General features: G+C 42.6%; 1 protein-coding gene across 3 annotated transcripts in view; it reads right to left on the reverse strand.

Moving 5' to 3' along the window:
• Nucleotides 1-23,638, reverse strand: part of LOC144819406 (interleukin-31 receptor subunit alpha-like) — a 720,774-nt gene that overhangs the window by 444,139 nt on the left and 252,997 nt on the right. For all 3 annotated transcript variants that reach the window (XM_078677309.1, XM_078677308.1, XM_078677307.1), the window contains exon 6: nt 17,849-17,973. In XM_078677309.1, the coding sequence (XP_078533435.1) occupies nt 17,849-17,973 (125 nt within the window). The remainder of the gene's footprint in view (nt 1-17,848; nt 17,974-23,638) is intronic.

The following is a 23,638-nucleotide window of genomic DNA, read 5'->3' on the forward strand; positions in this document are numbered from 1 at the left end:
TATGGACAGCCCAGAGGACTGCACTCAGTGCATAGAGCTATTGCTGAATAGAATAGGAGTTTTGTTTAACACCTTTTGCCAACTGTGCAAGCTTAGCTAGCTACACAGACAGACTAATAATAATCTAGTAGTACCACAGAGAGTCATAGTAGAGGCAGGATAAGAATTTAGAAACAGTCTACAAGAAGATCAAAGACGATTTAGGAAAAAATAGAATTATGAGGAACGTTTGGAAAAAATATATGCTGTAAAAGATAGGGAAGTATAATTGTTAAATTTAACAGGAAAACTTACTGGGGCCAGCAGAGGAGTCCTCGGCGGACCTATCCTGGCCTTCCTGTGGTTGTTCCTGCTCCACCGGCGCTACTACCTCCTCCTGTGTCCTCTTGCCCCTGGGGGAAGCTGATGTACCACATGAAAGAAAGACACAAACATGGATGATTGTTGTCAACCAAATAAAATATTTTTAAAAAAATAATAATATTTCGGGGAAATAGACCACAATTGGACTAAATTTATTAACCTATCTGATGTGGTCTACTAGGATATTAGCATTGCTGGATTCGCAGACCGTCTACTTGGAAAGTTATGTAACTCACTAAACCAACTACAAAAAGGTTCTACTAGGACTGGCAGGCAGCACTCCGCAGCACGCAAAGTGACAGACACAGTCCGTCATGATTGCAGACCACTAAAAAGTTTCCTACTAAATAACCAGTCATAATATACTCAAACTATCAATCCACCACCACTATCTCTTCTTAGTGGCAGGAGTACAAAGGAAGGACTGGCCTTGAGTCTCTAGTATCTAGCATTACGCAGTTCTGTAAAGTACACTGATACATAATCATCACCCAGGCCAAATGAGCACAAAATTGAAAACAAGTAAGCATAGTAGCACCGCCAGTGAGCAGGTGAACACCTGCAATTACAGAAGCTTTTGAAACATAATTTACCTGCAATGTAATCTCTAGTGTCTAGCATTACGCAGTTCTGTAAAGTACACTCATACATAATCACTCATGCCAAATGAGCACAAAATTTAAAACAAGTAAGCATAGTAGCACCGCCAGTAAGCAGGCAAGCACCTGCAATCACAGAAGATTTTGAAACATAATTTACCTGCAATGTAATCTCTAGTGTCTAGCATTACACAGTTCTGTAAAGTACACTCATACATAATCACTCAGGCCAAATGAGCAAAAAATTGAAAACAAGTAAGCATAGTAGCACCACCAGTGAGCAGGCGAGCACCTGCAATCACAGAAGATTTTGAAACATAATTTACCTGCAATGTAATCGGCAGCATTCTTGCTCTTCGGAAAAACAAACATCTGCAATATCATAACACAGAGCAGGAGAAAACAAAGTAGTGATTAAATAGCTACTACTACTCACCAAGCCCAGGGATCTCGACGCCTAGCAGGTCGAACAGGTCTTGTTGCCGGTGCAGGATGTCGGATCACCGGTGCATCACCTGGTTGTAGGTGCGCCGGACCCCAGACTCCCGATACATGGCCCGGCACACCTTTCCCCATAGCTTGCGATGCTCCCAGAGCCCGTACCCGGTACCGGGCCTGCCGCCTGCCGCAACGGTCTTGGGGAGGTGGCGCTGGACAAAGAAAACCAGTGCGGCCACCTCCACCGCGCTGAAGATCTCCTGGGCTGTTGCTACCTCCCCCCTTCAGCGCCCGCGTGGGAGCCGGGTACGGGGTGCGGGACACTTCCCCTTGAGGTTCTTCCCGGCTTCCTTTGCCATGGTCCTGGACAGGAAAGGAAAATAAAAAATAGTAAAGAATAGGGAAAAAGTAAATAAAATAAAAGAGTTAAAAAAGTAGTTTTTAAAGTAACCAAAAGTTGAAAAAAACACAAAATATAGATGTAGAAAAATAGAGGGATAGATAATGAGTAAAAAATATTAAAAAAAAGTTCAAACAAAGGATTGCAAAGATTAAGGGAGGATTGAAAAAGCATGTCCAGAACCATAGCAATGAATGAAAAACAAGATGGCCGCGCCCATTGCGACCGCGTGGGTAAGTTCATATTTCCCCCGTGAGCACGCAAAAACAGACGCGAACACGCAATTGCGGCCCGCACGTAGGAAATGCACTGCACGAGCATGCAACTGGCGCCTGGAAACGGAAATACGCAATGTGAACACTGAAAACAAGATCACCGTGCCCATGTATGACCACATGGGTAACTTTGCGGTCGCCGCGCTGAAAAAAAACCCATGAACACGCAAAGCGCACCACGAACACGCAAAAAAATCCACAAATTCGCAGATTTTGCGGACCGCAAATTCACTTTTGAGCGAATTCGCGAACCGCGAATTCGCAAATTTCACCCATACTTAGTACACACTCAGGCACCCATACAAATACTCTGGCAACTAATCAATAACCCATATAGACACTCATGTAGCTACTAACCAACCCATGGAGCAGCTTATACAACAGCACACAGACTGATACAGACATTCACACAGTTTAGTCACTAACCCATGCATTCAATAAGACACATGTAATAACTCACTTAAACAGTCAGTGACACACCTACTAAATCCTCCATCTAGACACTTATATACCCACTCATTCTTCAATTCACCTTGGCATATATATATATATATACATATTTAAACTTTATAGGAACACACACTCACTGGATGATGTCATCAGAGATGTCATCTGAGATGTCATCAGTGATGTCACTGACCATGTCATGAATGATGTAATATGATGTCATCAGGAGTGCATTGCGGGGGCATGAGTTATAGTTGGCTGAACTAACTATAACGGGGGAATTTCTATGGTTTTGTACGAGTGAAATGTCCAACTAACTATAACGTTCCTGAAACCTATGGTTTTTTCAGTGAATTTCTAAGGTTTTTTAAATGCTAATTTCTAACTATAACGTGCCTGAAACTATCAGGATACAACTTGTACATATATCATTTCTCACCTCTCAGGACAGAGGAACTCATGCACCCTTACTACTGAACACACTGTAGGACAAAGGAACCCTCATGTTTCTACTGCTGCACACACTGCAGGAAAAAGGAACCTTCATGTTCCCGGTACTGCACACACTGCAGGACAAAGGACACCACATGTTCCCACTACTGCAGGAAAAGGAAATCTAATGTTTCCACTACTGCAGACACTGCAGGACAAAGGAACTCTCATGTTACCACTACTGCAAAATTATAGGTATCTTCCACACATGGTCACAAAATAAGACCTAACCAAAACACACCCCTACACAAAAAACTAATTTACCGTACACCACAAAAAAAAACACATGCCTCATCCTAAAGTACAACCACATCCACTTCCTGCCTACAAACACCCACAGCAGACAACAGCCCATTACGCATGGTAAACAATCAATACAACAAACCCTTAATAACAATATGTATAGGCATAGTATTAGAAAACAAAATACATAGTGTGTCGCAGGACAGCCGCAACCAATGACAGTCAAACTATAGGTGAGTGACCTCTCACCCGGGCCACTGCCAGAATAGTGCAGTATAAGATCACCTCTGACATGGAAAAAAAAATGGAGATGGGATTTCTCCTCAGTTCTATTCTCCCTTTGATCCTTGAAATCAACACCATGTTCGAGGAATGTTGCCCTCAGGTTCCACCACAATCCCCCCAGCTTAGATATTCAGCCGACACATCGAAATGTTCCTCGTTGTCAGGGCAACAACCATAACACGCCCACGTAAGTGTGCTTGCGAGACACTCACGTAGCGTGTTTGCGAACAAGAAGAAAACAAAGAGGAATCCTTAGACAGAATGGCGCCCGCCATGAACTCCTGCATGTACGTCAGAATACCTCCAGTAAGGTAAGGGATGCGCAACATGAATTCAAAGCATAACATGGATGTTTGCACATGCGTTACTGAGGCTCGATCCCAACCTCCGAACAGTAGCACACCTGCTCATCAAAGTGTAACCTGGCAGCGTCCAAACGTCACAACAGGAATTTGCCTACAGTGAAGTCTTCATAACGCAGCTCACACGTCACAGTCCATGCTGCCATTGAAGGACTTATGAGTGTGCCCTTTACATTTCACAGGTACAAAATGTCTTTTGCACCCATTGCTCCTAGCAGAGTTGAATCCAGACTGTACACAGGCCCCACCTGAACACCTCTTGCCAAACATATTCGCTTGTAGTTGATTGCCTAAACAGGTCACAGTACAAAAAGCCAACCCATGGCTTGTGTTTTTCTCAACTTCAAGTTTTATTTATATAACAAAGCTGCCGGTTCTTTGAATGTTCACTTTCCAATACAATGCTACGGGTTGGTTTTCAAATATATATATATATACTGGCTTCTCTGACTTCCTGCCACCAAAATTAAATGCTCAAAACTTCAATTGAGCAGACAGTCTGTCTTCATGGCACAAGATCAAACACCCATAACTTTAATTCTGTAGGCTGTCTGTTCTAAGTCACAAGGTCAAACACCCATAACTTTAATTCTGTAAGTTGTCTGTTGTAGTGGACACCAGTGGGACATCCAGGGAGTTGATCAACTTTCTCTTCAGAGTCAGCGAGTTTCTCTTAGGTTCTTTTGTAGTTTCTTAGCTTTTTCACGTGTGGTTTGTTATTCCAATTGTCGCCACTTTTGTAAACGAGGTAAGGCCCTTGTAGGTAATCAGTCCAGTAGCCAGTAGTGTAGATTATATGAGTAGGTTTAGTCAGTTACAAGTAAGATGGTAAGAAAGTTGCCCCACCGGGAGCAGTATCCTGCTGCTCAGCCCCACCCATTTCAATGGACCACTCATACAAACCATGCACTCATGAACATTCTATTACATCACATTCTCACATAGAGTAACAAGGAACTAGGAGACAACAGGATATAACAGTAAGCATTAATGTTCAGAAGGCAATTAACTGTGTGGCCAAGCAGTATTTGTGTGTATCTTTGCCGGGTATGGTTTGCCTCGTTTGTATATTGAAACCACATTGGTAATGTACTGAAGGCCATGTAGAAGAATGCTAAAGAATCAATAGATGCCAGGCGATTTTGAAATGAGGAAGGAATGAAAGCTAGAATGCCTCCTGTACCGCCTGATGTTCTCCTTCTACATTACCCCCTCACAATTAGGACAAAAGAGTTATCAGATAAATATCGAAGGAGAGAATATGGGAACATTACTATTATATGTAGATGTTCCTTATTTTTCTGTAAGGATTATAGAAGAAATATGTTTATATGGATCTTTAACAAATGTTTGAGCTTTGAATGGTTATAAGACTAATATTTCTAAAACAAGGTTGTGGAGTCCTACTCTACGTATCTGTGGTTTTGAACCTGTCCTCTGAATCAAGAAGGTGGCTCTTTTGGGCAACCCCCCCCCCTGTATCGCTGGACTCTGCGATGTGTGGCAGAAGTTGCAGACACCCAAACAAAAAGGAATAAAATCATGAATGCTGGGCTTTGGTGGCACCTGTTGTGCAGAAGTGCCCTATATTCCAGTGATGGGAGAGGAAGAACGCTGAGATGTCCTCCAGGACTCAAGCTGAAAGGGTGAAACCCAGCGTTGCAGTCCAAAGTAGGGTGATCATGACATCATAAAAGGTTGATGATAAGATGCAGAGCAGCCAGAAAACAAGATGCTAAGAGGTAGTGTGTTCTGTCTACCTTGGCCAGTGGGTTAGGCTGCAGAATGGGAAGCCGGTCATCGCAGCATGGCTGTACAAATGTTACTGGAGATTAGCGAAATTGGAGCAATTGTTTTTAGAAATGGCAAGGAAATGTAAGACCTTATGACCAGTTTCTGCATACCGTTTTCAGAAACAGTGGCGTAACAATAACCCCCGCAGCCCCCACAGTGCAGGGAGCGGCAAGCTCCAGGGGACCCCTCAACACAATACCCTGGGCTGAGAGTTCCTAAGTGAGTCCGGAGGAGGGCCCTCCAAGTACTTTGCAGAGGGGCCCCCTCAAGTTACGCCACTGTCCAGAACACTTGCATTATGCTGGGCAATGAAACGACTATTCACCTTGAACCAGGGTGGTGCTCCTTAAATCTAAAAGAAGTAGCATGTCAGCACAATGCACTGTGCCAGTATCATATTGCCCAGGATGTGCTATATCTATTCACTGAATTGGCAAAGGCTCACAGGATTATCAGGGGGGTTTAATCTCTGGCTCAAGACCAGGTGCTACCCACCTGTCTGGGTAGTCAATCTGGGCAGATTAGCCTGGGTGTATTACATTTGTAGCAGGCAAATACTAATAACAACAAGCATTGGCATAACCAATAGTTCTCGCCTTTGGAACCTTATAAGTAGTTCGCCATGCAACAGTTAATGTTGTTACACAAAGGATATTGTGCTGGATAACTAAACATCTATAAGGTCCCAAAAGCGAGACCTATTGGTGATGCCAATGCTTCTTATGAAATATCCCGATTTTGGGATAATAAAATTCTAGTCACCCTACCGTTGCTTCTATTCCAGTCTAATTCATTCTGCTATCCCAAAACCACTGATGGAGTGCTATGAGAAAGATAAGGGCACAACACTAACCAACACCAGCCTCAGCTTTTGCATTGGTTTACTTTGCTTTTGTCCTTTCCAGTATGCTGGCAGCAGTTGGGCGCCGTGCACGAAGCTGGCCAAACTAAACATGTAGGCCAAGCATTGTCAGGCATGATGAGGCTCCCATCAGCCTCCACTAATCCATATTCAGACGTGTCAAGCTAGTGCCTGAGGCATAACAGCGGGCTGTTTAATTCTCAAGCCTGAGATTGGGACTACATAAGCACGAAGGAATGGAAGCTAACAGCAAAACAATTATACATGTCAGCTTTGGAAAGTTCGAAACTGCATCGCATTTAGGGGGGCCACGCTAATGACTGGGCTAGCACTGCTCGCCACATCCCCGTGGCTACTACGGCCCTGATGTTAATGTTGTAATTTTTGTTAATGTGACTATGTACAACTGTTTTACTCACACTACACTTTTGTACAAATATCCAGAGCGTTATATCGCGGATGTCAGAGAAAATAATATATTGCACTCACTATCGCGCCTGTGTCACCCCACCCCGGACTACACTTCCCATGATGCATATGAGGTCGTCTTACCAGAGCCACTCACTTCCGAAGCTGGGTACAGAGAACAGCCCCAGTGGATGAAGATCCCGAACTTGGCTTAGTCATACCAGCTCAGGAGGGGTCTGGAGTCTAGAGATTCCTATGCAGGCTCATAGCTGTCCCCACCGGCCAGCGAAGCCGAAAGTAGCAGCACGAGAAGAACCACGGTAGGCGGAGTGATACACCGTGCAGATAAGCCCATTCTGACTGCAGCACACGTAGTTAGTGCCGGATCCCCGTCGGTAGTGTAGAAATTATCGTTTTGTCGGGTGCCCTCAGTTTTGTGTTCCTGGTCTCGGGTCCGTTCCTCCTTCTATGCGTGTTCCTCAGATGACAATGTCAGGTGACGCGCACTAAAGATAAAAACAAGCGCTGAAACACTAACGCAGCCCGCGGCCGCAGAAAGTGAAACAGTACGGGGTTAACAAGTGGGAGGGGTGGAGAGAGTGAGAGAGAACACACAGCGATTCCCTTGCGGGAGCGAGCAAACGTATGTTGCCAAAGCTCGCTCCCTCAAGGGAATCGCCAAACGTGCACGCATTGCCATTGAAAGCAATGCAATGCGTGCACGTTTTTGGCTGAAAAGCTGAAGCTATTACTATAGGTCTTTTTCCTATGTAGCGCATAGACCTAACAAAGTGTCAGACCGTGACTGAGTCTGAAACTGTGGCCTGTTACCCTCACAGTGTTTGTTGTCAGCTGCACGTCCGCTCGGCGCACTCCCTTTTGGCTGCAAGGAGGTGGGCAAAACTGCCACAGTGTCTGGAGCGCTAACCTCAAGCTGGGATTGTGAGGGAGAAATGGCAGAGTCAGTCCCCTCCGCACAAACGGCACCAGCCGCGGCGGTCCAGGGGAGACTCAGAACCGTGCAGGTGAGCGGCGCAAATAGTATTTAAAGATTAAGAACAAGATTTTTAAAAAAAGAGTCAGACCGTGTCTAAGTTGGAAACTGTAGCCTGTTACCCTCGTAGCTATGCTAGCAAACACCTCCCCTTCAATAATTCCTAGGGTGCAGGGTGTATTTGCAGAACTGCCTTCTTCTGTCTTCTTGCCAAGTCTACTATTGTGGTCTCTGACTAACTAGAAAAGGTCATCTCATGGGCAATGTGTCTCCATTTGGAGCTTACCATGCCTGTAAAATGGGGTATGTAAACTGTCACACAGTACAATAAGATTGGTGTCTTATCTATATTAAAAGAGTTTATACCAGATCTAAAATGGACATGAATCTTTGCCGGCCTCCCCAAGATAAATCCTACATGAAGGATAAACAGGCCTGCATAGCAATAATATTTTGGATGTGATTCCTTCTTATCAACATCCTCATAAGGCCTCTTGGAGACAGGTTTAGAGTCCTGACTGATTTGTAAGAGAATGATTCTTGTCATGTCAATCATATGCAGATGTTAACACCTTCTATCCTGCAGCTGCACTGAGATTTGTTTCTTACCATAAACAGCCTGAGAAAAAATATACACATACACAGTACGACAATATCCCTGCTACGCTGTGTAAATCTGACAAGTCATTAATCAGTAGCACGGTCATTCAACCCTCTATCCTACATAATACCGATGAAAACACATCTATTATCCTAAGAGGGAAACAGAGAAAAAGATTTGTTATTTAATCTACTTTATTCATTATCTTTGCATAACTCTGTGCAGCTAACACTGTCACTTTAAAGGAGAGCAGCTGCAAAAAGTCAGATTACCATCACAAAAGCAGGCAAAGAGCATATAGGAAGAGAGAAGATTGTAAGAATTTCCCTGGATTTTAAGAAAATATGTTCAAGAAAGAATCACGTTCCAAGGAAGAACTTTGAGCGTGGAATCATCTGTCACCAAAGCAGAGTAGTTCACAAGTTGTAGAGCAAGCTGTGTTTGAGTGGCCGACCTTTGCCATCTGATCAGTCTATGTGGCAGATGCAGTTTGGTGAGATAAGACGGAGCTTCACCATGTAGAGCCTTATGCACAAGGCATATGATTTTAAACAAAATGAATTCTCTATTTTGGAGCCAATTAGGAGATATCATAGCAGGAGAAGTGTGGTTAGAGATCCGTAGGCAGGTTATCAGCTGAGCGGCATAGATTAGGATGTCATGGTGTTTAACTAGGCAACAAGGTATGCTTCGATATTTCATTGCAATTTGCAATTCTAGAGCTCGCCAAACTGATTTTTATGAGCTAACCGTTCAGGCAACATCTACAACTCAATTTAAAACTCAATTTATTTATTTTTTAAAGGGAGTGCTTTCCTCTAATATAAACTTTCTAGATTCTCACAATACTAAAGTTTTCAATCTGTCAGTAGCACATCTATATTGAACCTTTGTTTTTCATTCGTATGCATGACTACATTCTGTAATTACTCAGATGGCCTGATCAATGTTCCTTGTTATCATTCATTCAAGAAAACTCAAATTGCTTGCTTGAGGGTGAACACCAATATTTGAGTTCACTGACGTTCGTATATTTTCTTCTAGGTTTACAACCATTGGAGACAATTATCTTACTGATCCCTGTACAGCCACCGTGCGATTTGCCTATGCGGATGGCTTAACTGGGGCCTTTTATAAGTTTATATCAAATGAGTTTCCTTTATACGTTTTTTGTGATGCAAGGAATTGAGGGGCATATTACCAACAACTAGCGATATTTATCGCTAGATGCGCTTAGCGACTTTTTTTTTTATCGCTGCCTATCGCTGGATATTTTAGAGGAGAAAACATGCTATTAGCAACTTTTTTCTCCATTGCGCTAAAATATCCAGCGATTGCAGCGTAATGCGAGAATATCGCTGAGAATATAGCGATATTCTCGCATTAGCGACGAAATGCTCTTAGCCATTTATCCACCTCCCATTGGATAACATGGCTAAGAACTGGTCAGAGCAGGCGTTAGTTTTTGGCGATAGCAGGAATATTTCCATCGCTACGCTAGCCTTGTGAATAGGCGATAGCGACGTTATCAACTGCTTTCAGTTGCTAACGGGTTGGGTACGCACACTTTGCATGCCATTAGCGATATATATCGCTGACATGCAAAGTGGGCCCCAAACCGCTCGCTATCGCTATCGCCTTCAAGCTGTCACTAACTGCTGTCAGCGACAGCTTGATAATAGGGCAATAGAATTTTCGCCGCTAAACCGGCAAAAAGTGCCTATCGCCCCCCTTGATAATATGCCCCTGAGTCTTAAGAGTCAAAATAATCTTTTGGAGTCATTCGTGGTATAGGTGGTTGTCCCAATGTACGTCTCCTTCTATCTGGTCGGTTCTGGTGGGAGAGGGGGGTATAAAGTCTCGCTCCCACGCAGCCCCAAATATAGGTGTGACATTGAATTAGCATGCATGAGTAGATTGCCTTTGCTGAAGTTGTCACCATCAGACCTATTTCTTCCGTAGTCTCAGGTGCCAGTCATGGTTGTCTATGTTCTGCCACTCAAAGGAAAATTAGGCAGGGGAGTCATTTTTGTAATATTGTTCAACTATGTAATCATTGACTTAATGGTGTTGTGCCGAAATACCATTCTGTCAATTGCTGGACACAGTGGTCGCACATTCTTCTCTCATCATGCCCTGAAAACGAAGGTGATCCTTCCTTCAGCCGCTGTGATGCTCAATACTTAGGAATATCACTTGTAAACAATCAGAGTGCCATTGAAGAGTCACTGATTGGAGGAAAAAGCCCTGAAGCAGAATAAATACAAAAGGCAGACAGAGTATCCAAAGTAGAGCACTGCTGTGAATGGCACTTACAACACTTGGAGCAGACTAGATGAGGAGTGTATGTAGCAGGAGTAGACTTCCAGGAGATGGAGCAAGGATTCCAAGACATGAGCAGGTTTTCAGTAGACAGAGCAGAAATCCGGGAGACGGAGCAGGATAACATAGGTAACCAGGATCAAGTAAGTAACCAGGAGGGAAAATCACCACCACCGTTTCTGGAGCAATTCTGAAACATGGTACTGAGAGTCCCAGCTCCTTTTATAGTGTGAAACAGGAAGGAGGTGAAAAGGGAAGAGATGTACAGAAAGGCTTGCTGCCATGATAGGTTGGGAAGTGACAACAGTGCAGACTGTGCATGTGACCATGATGTCTTGAGAGGAACCAAATGTGTCACTTCCTATTTCTTAATAGAAAGCTTGAATAGGAGCAATTTTGTGATAGTAAAGTTTTACAGTCACGAGCAAATAAGGCGAATCCGAGAAACCGTTGGAAGCTGATTTAGAGGTAGGGAGCAGCTAATGTGGTGTTTAACATCCTTTGAGGTATGAAATAACGCGCAGAGTGTCACAAGTGGCTTTTAGAAAGAACAGCATGTGAGTGGTTGGACACACATATGAGTCTGACTGCTGCAATCCACGTGCCACGACTGGAAGGAGAGCTGGGTGGTGTGTATGGTATAACACACTGTTACCATAGGCTTTTTGAGAGGGAGTTGACAAACTATAGAAGCAGGTTACGCGTTGCCTGGGCCGTGGACCAGCATCTCACTCTAGGATGAGCTAAGACATGTAAGTTCCAGTGCACCTACATTTGTACGTTCTCCAGACCTGCTCTAACAGGGGAATATGTTACTGGCACTGGAGAAGCCAATGCTTTCATTTATGACATTACTGTAGTGGGAGACAACATTTGTTTCCCACTGCAGTGAATAAGTTCATTTTGAATCTGGTTAATCATGCTAATGGACACAGCCGTGAAGAAAGTTTGTTTGTGATGTTGTGAGTAACTAGATTGTGAGCAGAATTACTCACACTAATGGCTCTCTTCGGTCCTGACGAGAAATATGTATTTTGTTGACAACTAGATGTGTGTATCTTCTTAGCTGCCAAAGCAATGTTCAGCAGCCAACTAGCAAGTGCTCATTACGGCTGTTCCCTTTTCACTTTACTTTCTCTTCCTCACCCATTCACATTTGTGCTTTGGTATGTCCTGACAAACCTCATATTGACACAATCTGACTTTCCCTGTCTTCGGCATCATGGACATTCACATCCAGCTGCATGACAATGAAGCCCTCTGACTGGTCATATAACAACAATAACTGTGCACTGGCTACCCACTCCTTACTGTGCCTTCCACTTCTGCAAATAGAAAATACAACAAAGAAGCTGCAGAGCAGTGCAGGCTGCCACTAGTCCTTAATGTGGGCATCCGATTCCCAAAACTGGCATTAAGGTTCTCATTAAAAATTAGGCGGAGTGAATTAATTTATGGAATTCTGTTCTGCCTAATTTCAAGTGGGTGAGTTTTTCCACCCCAGTTTGTTCTGGGTGGATGAGAACTAGACCCGAGTTTACACTGTGGACAATTCTGCACAGTAAAACTGCATGAAGCTGTGGCTGCCTGCTGCAGCAGTCAAGCCTTATTCCACGTTTTTTGTCTGACAGGGAGCATATAATGCCAGAAATAACCTTCCCCTGCTCCTCCGCCGTTTAGTACTCTCCCCTACTCCACCCCGGGGTCCACGCATGCATGTTCCACCTTGCTCTGTGCGAATTTTGCAGTTAGAGTAAAATCACATACGATTGTCTGTTCATGCTCATGCTCATTTATAATAGATGACACATGTCTCGGTCATCTTTGATCATCTTTGCTTGTTCAGGTTACTTGGAAAACAACGCAGACCACATGTCTGACAGTACTGGAATCCAATCACCAATATATTGTAACTTAGAATAAGAACCTGAATGCTATACACATTCTTTCAAGAGCTATTTTACTCCCAGATCTCCAGGATACCAAGCTGCAAATCTCCAAATGCATACTTTTTCCAGATAGTCTGACACTGACCAGCTTTAATGCACATTGAATCAAAGTCCTGCCTGATATCTGCAAAATTAAAGGTATTTAAGAACCTAGGGATCCACAGGTATCTGGGGATCTATTAGTGTCATTATAATATATAAGAAACTACTTTTGTTATTTGAGGGAGTTGACACCTGAAGTGGGTGGACCTGGGATTATTGTTGGCAAAGAGGGATATTACAGCGCACTGGAAATCGGGAGGAGAGCCTAGCATTAGGAGATGGAAGGCAGAACTGATTAAATGGGCAACAAGTGAAAGTATAGTCAGACACCAGCAGGCAAAACGGATGCAAAACGGATGGATAACGATAAGGTGCTGGAGTCTGCAAGGGCGTGGGAGCCTTTGGTTCAGTCACTGCAGGCGTCAGAGAGGGATACAGATACCAACTCGGTCCTGAGTGCATCAATGGGCTCACCCCGAAGCATACCCCCGGGTGCAGACATGATATGTGGTACTTACAATAATGAAAATTGAGATTGATAAACACCGTATTAATGGTGACAGGTTTAATACTACTGAATTAAGTTCTTGTTCTAAAATTGCAACAACAGCTGAGAGTAGGGACACACCGGTGGCAGTGGGTGGGGTGGGAGGGGGGTGGCTGTTTTATTATTAGGTTATATTGATTAATGGTCATGGACTGCATATCCATTATTAATAATCTACTACAGATATTTGCTAGTATACTGCAGGATGTATTCGGATTAAAACCGTGGGAATGACCCTCAGAATAGAGTCAAGTTATATTAGAAACTGTATTGAGCAAATTCAGACCAATGGGACTGTGACCATGAGGACTATGCAGAATTGGTAAAGATGTAGGATCTGTTTGTTGTTGTGAGGGATAAAATCAATAAAAACATATTTAAAAAAATGACACCTGAACTGGGAATTATTACAGTGCTCTAGTCTACTTTATTGATGTATCAGGAATTGTTGTAATGCAGCATGAACATCTTACTTATGTGTATGATCAGTCTGTGTTTTGTAAGTGAATTTAAGATGATTTTTTAAAAACATACGTTAAGGTGTTATAAACAATCCTAACCATGTCTATATATGTATATAGATATATATTCACCGAGATCATAAGCAGTGCATGATGGTGTGCAAGTTAGAGTTAATTCACTAAACTGTGACTGCTGCATCTCAGTGTTTTTTGTTTTTTAAGGTTAGCTTGTGTCTCATTCCAACACCATACAATAACGTCACTTAAAGCATTGGGAATTTCAGTGAATGTCTAGGTTTTCTTGGTCAATAGGTTAAGGTCTTAGCGTCTAACCTAACTATAACATCACTTAGTGCTCTAGGTGTTCATTATGACTCTGTGTGGTCTCATGTGGAAGCCCCAGTGCCCAACTGGGGCAACAACAAAACACTAGATTGGGAGCCTTGGGGAGAACAAGGGTGCCCCCTCAGCCCTGCCAGCTCCCCAGGAAGATGGGTGCTGCAGGGCAGGAGCTGGAACCTTTCCTGTGCTCTCGCCCCAACAGGAGCAGCATTTTTCTACTGCTACTGCTGAACGGGATTAAAGTGGAATTCCCAGACCTCGAGTTTTTGGGCAGGGCATGTCCGCACTCTCCCTGGCGGAAACTGCCGGAGTCGCTGCAAGTAAAAGCAGTGGGGCTGGCTGGGGGGGGGGGGGGATTTCGAGAGACGACCACAAGGGAAAATTAAATAAATAATTAATTTTCTCTCCTGGTCGTCTTTCGAAATCCCTCCCAACCTGCCTCACCACTCTTACCTGCAGGGGCCAAGTTGGGCAGGGAACCAAGGGGTGGGCTCCCTCGGACACTGCAAACATGGGGGAGAGGGAGCCCCCTTGTTTGTACCCTTGTAGAGCACCACCTGCCTAGACATCACTCCGTTCACCCTCACCGTGGCCAGAGGGTTCATAACCCAAGCACAAAACCAAGGACCAAAACCAAAATGCTCCAATACAGCAAACAGGTATGGCCATTCGATACTATAAAATGCCATATGGGCGTCTAATGACCGGAGCACTGCATACTCTTCCAGCTTACACCTAGTAATGTGTAATACCCAGTACTGGCGTCTCAAGTTAAGTCTGGTGATTATATGGGGCATAAAGCCCAATTGGTTGGGGTGAATTATGCAAGTTATCACTCTCTTGAGGCTGGTCCCTAAAACCTTGGCCAGCACCTTTGCCTAAGTGTTTAGCAGTGAGATTGGCTTATAGGAAGTACATTCTGCCAGGGCTTTGCCCTGCTTTGGGATGACCACCACCGTGGCTAGCTGCTGGTCTACTCGTAAACTGCACCGTTCAAATGACTCCCGAAACATACCAAGCATATGTGGAGCCACCAACGTTGCGACTCCCTTGTATAGTTCAGCTGGCAGACCATTAGGTCTATTAAACTGTGAAGGCTATGGATAACCACAGCCTACATGGAGCACAACAACAGACACGAATGTCTCAACAAATTAATCAAATTAATCAAAAAGACTCATGTGCTCTAAGGCACCATTAGGTCTGGCAGCCTTGCCCGATTGCAGGGCTCTAATCGTGCCGCTTATTTCCTCGGCGGGGACATCTTTGTCCAGCTCCTACTGGTCCTCCAATGCTAATGTGGGAAGGCTAGCATCTTGTCGGAGTTCTGCACAATCTGCCCTCAATCTAATGGATGTGGACGTATATGGCAGACAGCGCTTTTTTATTAAAACCGCGATCCTGCAGGGGTCCTGCAGAATGGCAGCTTTCACATTTTTTCAAATTAATTTTGGGACCCCCTCACAAGGTCTAAGGTGGCAAGGTGATTAGCAAACCAAAAAAGGTATTTCCTATGGAAACACTGGCCTAACTATAACTACGCCTATATATCACCACCAGCTTCATATTGAAATGAAGAGGAGAACTCAAAATGTACTTCTCATTGTGTTTTAAGGCGCAAGTCAATAGGCCTTGGATTCTCCAAGCCTTTTTAGAGACAGAACAATGTGCCCATCATTTTATTAGAATAAATGTACAAGTAAGTATGGACAAAAACAACAGATTTCAATACTGATTATCTTTAAAGACTACGGGACCCATTACGATCTTGTTTGGAAACTCTTTCGACCGAATCAGTTTCGGAATAATTTCTGAATGAATCGGGTTCTGTGAGTCCAACCGACCGATTACAATGCTTTGGTACATTGTTCGGTTTGGCTCCCATTGACTTCACTGTGAGCCTGTGTTCCTAATAAAAACACAGGCTCCCATTGCAAAAAGGGGTTGTTGGGGAAAACCATGCACCCAGTGATGGGCACCCCATGGTGCCTGCCACACTCTGCATGGTGGTAAAGGTGGAGTCCCATGTGTACCCTCACAGGCCCCAACTGGAGGCCTTTGGGTGAATTGGGGCCTGCTACAGGCCCCCAAAGTCAGAATCCAACAGCCTTTTTGTCTTGGTCAGACCGAATTGGATCGGCTCTCTGAATCAGTCATCCTATTCATTCGTTTGTAAACCGTGTCCTTAGAGCTGTATGATTCGGCTCTGAATGACCCGGGCTGTCGAATGCTGTTCGGAACCGATTCGGACAGTCCGAATGGATTCCTTCGATTGTAATCGGCCATCCGGAAAGTTGTCGAATGCGGTCAGAAACATAGGTTCCAAATCGGATTTGCCAAATCCCAATCCCGTTTGGAGCCTTTCCGGACTGCATCGTAATCAACCCCTATGTTGAAATTCTACTTTCTAACCAATATTGAACTTTACCCCAAAAATCTGTGTTATAAAAAATAATGTATTGTTTTTCCACCATACAACGAAAACTCTAGTTGCAATTGCATGAAGGTAGAAGAAACACTAGCAATAAAAGTAATAGTCAATTTGTTTAGTCATCACCACATTCTAAATTCTAAATCAAGGCCAGGGCATCAAGCAACGAAATACAGTATAAATTCTGTTCCCAATAATTACATGAGAAATGTTATATATAAAGTTAAGATAATGACACACTACATTTCTCAGAGTGTCTTGTCATTGACGTATCATGTGCAACTGGAGTAACATAAATCTCTGTGTTTGGGAGCAGGAGACTGTCATTAAAAAATGCATGCCATATCATATACCAATGTGCAGTTTAGGTTGGTGATATTCAATGACACATGTCGAAGTTTAAGAGGCACCATGATGCCACATCCCTATACATTCTCCTAGCAAAATAACAGTCTTCAAGTGAAACAGTTACTGTAGCGGTCTAGAGAATATGTCTGTTAAGTGATTCCTAGAATTATGCAGCCTGATTTGAGGTGGCAATGGGTATTGTCTGCATACTTTTGGAATAATATGTGATGCAGCACAATGAGGTGAGCTCGAATGCTCATTAATACAAGCACTAGCATCAATGACAGAGCACACTCAAAAGGGAAATACTTATCACTCTTGCTGTGTTTGAGTGTACTCAACAATACTCATAGACTGCGAGTAGAAAGAACTGAGCTGGCGATTTTTCAGTCAATTCGTCAATGCTTCTATACAAGTTCCTCTTTTGTTGCTCAACTCCATTTCATCCACACCACTAGGCCAAGACATGCCATCCACCAAGCAATCATACAGATGGAGAGTGCCAAGACATGCCAGCCACCAACCAGTCATCCTGATGGAGAGGAGATACTAAATACACCAACTCAGTTTTATTAGATTTGAGTTTCAACTTATTGGGAGCCATCCAGTCAGCAATGAAAGGTCAGTGGAGAGTAAGTCTGGGTACTGGTGAGCCAGATAAGCACTTGAATGTCATCAGGGTGAACACTGAAAAGAGACCCCCAGGTTCAAATCCCTATTTAGCTGAAAATGGTAATTATGATTATTTACATTTCTATTCATCTTACTTTTGTATAATTGTACAATTGCTTTGGGTAAATACATTGCTGTAAAACAAAGTTGTATATCAGTATATCTACTTACATAATTCCAGGAGAAGGATGATATTTCCTTGTAACGTAATTCATGTAATGTTTTACTTGGATTCCATGTAAAGATCAGTTTATTTGAAGATTGGTGGCCAGATATGACAGGCGGATCACATTTCACTAAAACACATGAATGGGATTTATCAATAGGAACAAATCTACTTGTTCTTCTTGTATATGATTTAGGTCACGGTGCTGAAATACATATAATCAATACATTGCACCAGCTCTAAATGCATCAACATTGATTGGGTACATAAAACTACTTCACAGTATCAGCCAATGCTTTGGCTACGGCACTACACCCTATGAATATTTCCACAAAGGCTTTCAAATCTTACTACCCTCTACCAGATGGACTGCTGGAAGATTTAGAGAGAATGGTATACAGCTCTTCGTCAACCTATTTCAATGCTGGAGCTCCCTTGTGCTGATCAGCCAAGAAATATATAGGCCAATACCACCTTTGGACCGTCTGTTTAAAGGTATCAAGAGCTTTTAGTGTTTTACATAGACACCAAATAAAATAAAACAGTTAATACAAGAAATGCACATATAGTCTGCACAAATGTTAATCCATTGCCCAACTGAACCATTTTCAAAGTAACATAAGATATTTTTTGCAAGGAACAATTTTTTACTTTAAAAGACATGTGGCTTATTCTGAGCTAGGCATGGGAAATTCATAGACTTAACCTACTGCTCGGAATTCTTCATCTCCCATTATGTCAATTAATTTAATTTTTGCAATGATTTATGCTGTTAGAGATTGCCACACTATGGATTGTTTCGTTTTTGTAATCAGTGTTGAGTTTTCTAAGTGTAATAATGCATTACAAGTATATTTCAGTAAAATATGAATTACTGAGAAATATTAATCCTGTAACTTTTTTGTATTTTTTAGTGTGTCACCCTAAGTGGGACATGTGAGCCCATACGTGGGTCTCATGCACACTGTGTCATTGGAACCAAGCTATTCCTGGCAGATGAGCCCTAACAATGACAAACGCGGACCTGGGCTGCATTTGTTCTGCTTCAGGCCTAGCATTTCGGGTTGGGGTGTTCCCATTGGAAGAGGGTCAATATTGATTTGCATATGCCTGGGTCCAAACTGAGTTAATAGGTGTGGAAAATAACAATAGACTGGGAGACGCTCCCAAGTAATTACCATTGGCTAAGATCAATTCAAGCAATCCATCCATCACTTTATCATATTATTTAGTTACAAATGTGGCATCTCCAGGCACTCTCTTCAGAACACCCATGGACCTGAGGAAGATCAGAAGAGGAATGAATCTGCTGTCTGTAATCTAAGAAGAGCCCGGAAGCACTGGACTTGCTTTCTCTCTTGTACCCAAGAGAAAGAAGTGTACACCAAGGGTGACAAGGCTGGCCTCCTGTTCCTTCTATAGGGTTACAACAAGCTACAAGGGGTCTTTTCCTGCAACTCCCCAGTTGATCAGTATAAAATTAATATAAACTGGTGCCGGGGGCTTTAGAAGTGTATTCCTGTGGTGAATTCAGATTTAAAAGGACTAAAGTCAGAAGGTAAAATCTTTTACCAGAATGAACCTGGTATTGTATCGACCCAGGTTCCATCGCGGTCAGTGTCAAATCAGGCCTAGGTTCTGTTCTACCACAACCATTGGCTATCATTGGCACTTTGTGCTCCTTGACACTATTTCTACATTAAAAAATGTATAAACTATGCATATTGCTGCTAAATTAAACCTGTCTGCTCTATGCCATAGCTACAAGGGGGTTGAGCTCAGGTTAATTTAGTGACTTTGAGGGCTCACCCTGACAGGTACTGTAATTATTATGCAAGGTAGTACTTAACCTCTCAATTAATAACCCAATGTGTTACAGTCCGAAATTGATTAACTAAAACAGTAATGTCTTACAATGGTTCACTTAAAAAAATATCGGGTGGAATATGGAAGAACATGGGCTAACTTTACGGTAGCTAGCCAAAAATGTAATGTGCCAATTAATAGGAGATGTAGAATTAGCAGATGTTGTTTTTGGACTTTTCACTTCAATAACTCACATAAACACTCGTTACTCTTTAACAATCCCCTCCATTCCACATACTCTTTTTGTTTTCTCTTCAACCCCGTGTTTTAGTGGGGTAGGCCATGCTAAAATGGAGCCAGGCGCAGTGCAGATATGAAGCCATGTTTGACTCAAGTGACCACCCTCCTATTTCCTTCCACCTTCTTTTCTTAAATGATAAGTGACACCCATGGCTACATCCTTCTCTGCTGCTTTTTTAATGTTGTTGTTAATGGGGTTGGAGGCTGACCCAGCATCCCACTTTCACATTTTTTGGTTAATGGGGGCACATTAGTACCTTACTTAGCTTCAGAAGGATGACATTTTCAGCAGTGTGTAAGTGGCATAAAATAGTCCGCATACTTTCAGAACCATTTAATTGAGATCCATATTCATCTACCTGGTTGGGCTAACTCGCACACTGTCAGGTATAATGTTCCAAACAATCATTGAGCAACTTAAGGATAGCTACATGTATGGGATAACACATGCCAACAAGTTGTTGAAAAGCAGACACTTTAGACATTACACATGATATATTGCAATGTCAATTTCTTAAGATCTGCTGTGTACATTGTGAACTATTTAGTTAAGTGTATGGAGTTAAAAACAGGAGTCTGATTTACAGACATGAGAGAAAAAAAGTTTGAATTGTTGGGCCTCTTGTACAATCGGGAATGACGCAAACACTGGGTGCAAAAACTACAAGAACTTTTTGCGATCTACCCACCATTTTGCAATGCGACTGATGTACTAATCAGTTGCTTTGCAAAATGTATTTTCATCTTGAAAATAAATGAAGCAGAAAACATTTGTAATCTACCTTTGAATGGCTGTGACATTATGAAGGCCTAGGAAGGACAGCAGACCTTCATCACAGTGTTCTCATTCCCTGAATGGGAATTGTTTTTTTTAGTCCCATCGTCAATCAGTTACCACCAAAGCACATAGTCGGCAACTGTCGATGATTTCCGACCACATTTGCAGTGCTATACAACTGATATATTGCTTTGTGGCTTGCACAGAGGAAGAAATACCTCTTTAATGTCCTGTTCTTGTTGCTAGTTAGAAAGAGTGGCAACATCTCTTTGATGAGCCAGAAATATGTAATGGAAGTATAGGTTTCGATGTTGGTTGTATGAGAGATACCCGCACATCTCATCTATACGTGCAAGTTGTTTATATATGAAACCTACAACCCTGTACATTATATGAGAGGAGGTCATCATTGTATGAAATGGCTTCTCTTTGACGGTACAACCGTGTGCCCGATTAAGGACATGGAGGCAATTTTATTAGTATTGACATGGGTGCTTTACTTCGGGTACTTTGGGTCCTTTTATTCATATACTTGTTTATTCACATCCTCATACAATGCCCACCGTTCCTGTTAGAATGTTATGAATTATTTTGTTTGCTAATTTCCGATTGTTCCCATCTGTTGATTATTGGAGATTCTAATTACTGAGAGGAGAATCTCTATGAGACAGCCAAGGACAGGGACTTTTCTGATTAATGATCTCATTTAATTTACTGCAAATGATTCACCAACTAACATAAGTCAACTATCATGTCTTGTACCACGTATAGTCTCATAATTTGCCCTTATGTAGTCTGACATTTCATCCCTGCCCTTGGTCGTAGCATTGCATCATCACATTTTTATATTCTTACTGGAACACAAAGCACCCCCTAATAGACTTATGGCCTCGTGTTGGGAGTGGGGCAAAGGCAACTTTACGGCTCTGGCTACACCTCTAAGGACACTAGTTGTTTAATGGCAAACCTTTTCCATTTGGTTACTGAGATAGCACATAGTCGCGCGCCCATGATCTCTACATGGGTTACTAAACTGGCTGGAAAACGATGACGACTCACTAAAATAGAGTTTAACAAAGGGATGGCTATCTACAAAAATATAGTATTTAATGGCACGAAAGCTTATTATGCTAATACAAATAATTGTTCTTCAAATATAGAGAAGGTATTTGCCATAGTGAAGGAGCTTACAGATATGGTCAATATTTCCCCAGGAATGAAGCCCATTCAATCTTTTTATGTGGTCAGCTGAATATGTAGTTTGTGGATACGATCTTTCAAATTGGGCAAGAAACTGACAAGGGACATTTTTCACCAGCTCTCATTGACTCTGCAATCTAGTCTACAAAATTGCCATCCTTAAAACCAAATGTCAAAAAGATTACCTGCTTTCAGCCCTTGTCGTGCTTAAGTCTGGCTCCCATTTGTCCCTTGTATGTACAAGATTGTAAAACAATTCACAGCCACCATCTCTGCACCTATTCTCCACTCTTAAACATTTTACTTTAGAACAAGGATTAGTTCCAAGTTCATTTAAAGCGGCAGCGTTGCTTCCAATGCTGACAAAGCCCAAGCCTAAAATGTATCATATGATTCCTTTAGTCCCATAAGCACAAAAATCATCAACAAACCTGTGGACATAACCCTGTGACAAACCATCTACTAGAGTCAAATTTTCAAGCCAGCTTTTTCAGCCAGCCCATAACACTGAATCTGTGCTTTTGTCAATCTTGCACAATTTAAAACTAGACCGTGATCATTTATTTATTTATTTATAAAGTTTTATATAGCACGGACATGACCCTCGCTGGTATCAGAGCGCTTTACACTGCATAATTGTCACATGTTATACATACAATCGGGAATCGCATATAATACAAATGAGGTAGACATTGCTGTTTGATTAAAAGCGGTGGTAAGTATGCTTCAGAGAGTTAAAGGTTTAGGATGTTAATTTGAAACATTTTCGCTTCCTTTTTGAAGGCGGTAAAAGAAGAGATTCTGCGTAAGTCTGAGGGAAGGTTGTTCCAAATCTTTGGTGTGATACCTGAGAAGGCTCTGCACACAGTTCTCTTTTTGTGGAAGGATTGAGGTTTTAGTAGTAGTGAGCATGTGCTTCGCGAATGTCGACAACCTCCCGATCGCTCTAGCTTTTGTGCTAAATAGCTGGGGGTGTTGCTATGTAAGGCTTTATGTGTCATGCAGGCGATCTTTAGTTGTGTTTTCGACTCGTATGGTAGCCAGTTCAAAGCCTTCAGTTTATTCCGGAGACCAGCCTGGCCGCAGCGTTAAGCGATGCCCTGATCGTTGCTAGTATATATTTTGGAAGACCACAAAGAGTGATGTTATCATAGTCCAGTCTTGGTAGTACTAGGGCTTGGACTGCCATTTTTAGATCAGTCTGTGGGAGGAAGGGTTTAAGTTTCCCTAAGATACTCAGCTGAAAGTTGGCTCCTTTGGTGGTATTGTAGATTTGTTCCTGCATATTTAAATTTTTGTCAAGGGTAACTTCCAGGGATTTTGCGGAGTCAATTATGTGAGGGGCGCAATCAAAGGAAGTAAGATGCTTCAGCCATAAGTCTCTTTGGGTGTATGATTGGGAGGGGAGATGAGGAGGAACTCAGTATTTTTGGTATTAAGCATGAGGTGGTTGCCATTGAGCCAACTTTGGGTCTTATGAAGAATGGCGTTGAGGGAGATGAAGACATCTGGTGAGGAGATTTTCAAATATAGTTGAGTGTCGTCCGCGTATAGATGACATAGAATGATTGCAGAGCTAAGCGCATTAGCAAGGGGTTCCATGTGTAGATTAAAGCGTACAGGTGATAATGCTGATCCCTGTGGGACTCCTAGTGTGACCATGGAAGGTTGAGAGAATGATTGCTTCAAATTGATTCTTTGGGTTCTGTTG

Source organism: Lissotriton helveticus, chromosome 2_1 (genome assembly GCF_964261635.1).
Source record: "Lissotriton helveticus chromosome 2_1, aLisHel1.1, whole genome shotgun sequence".
Lineage (NCBI taxonomy): Eukaryota > Metazoa > Chordata > Amphibia > Caudata > Salamandridae > Lissotriton > Lissotriton helveticus.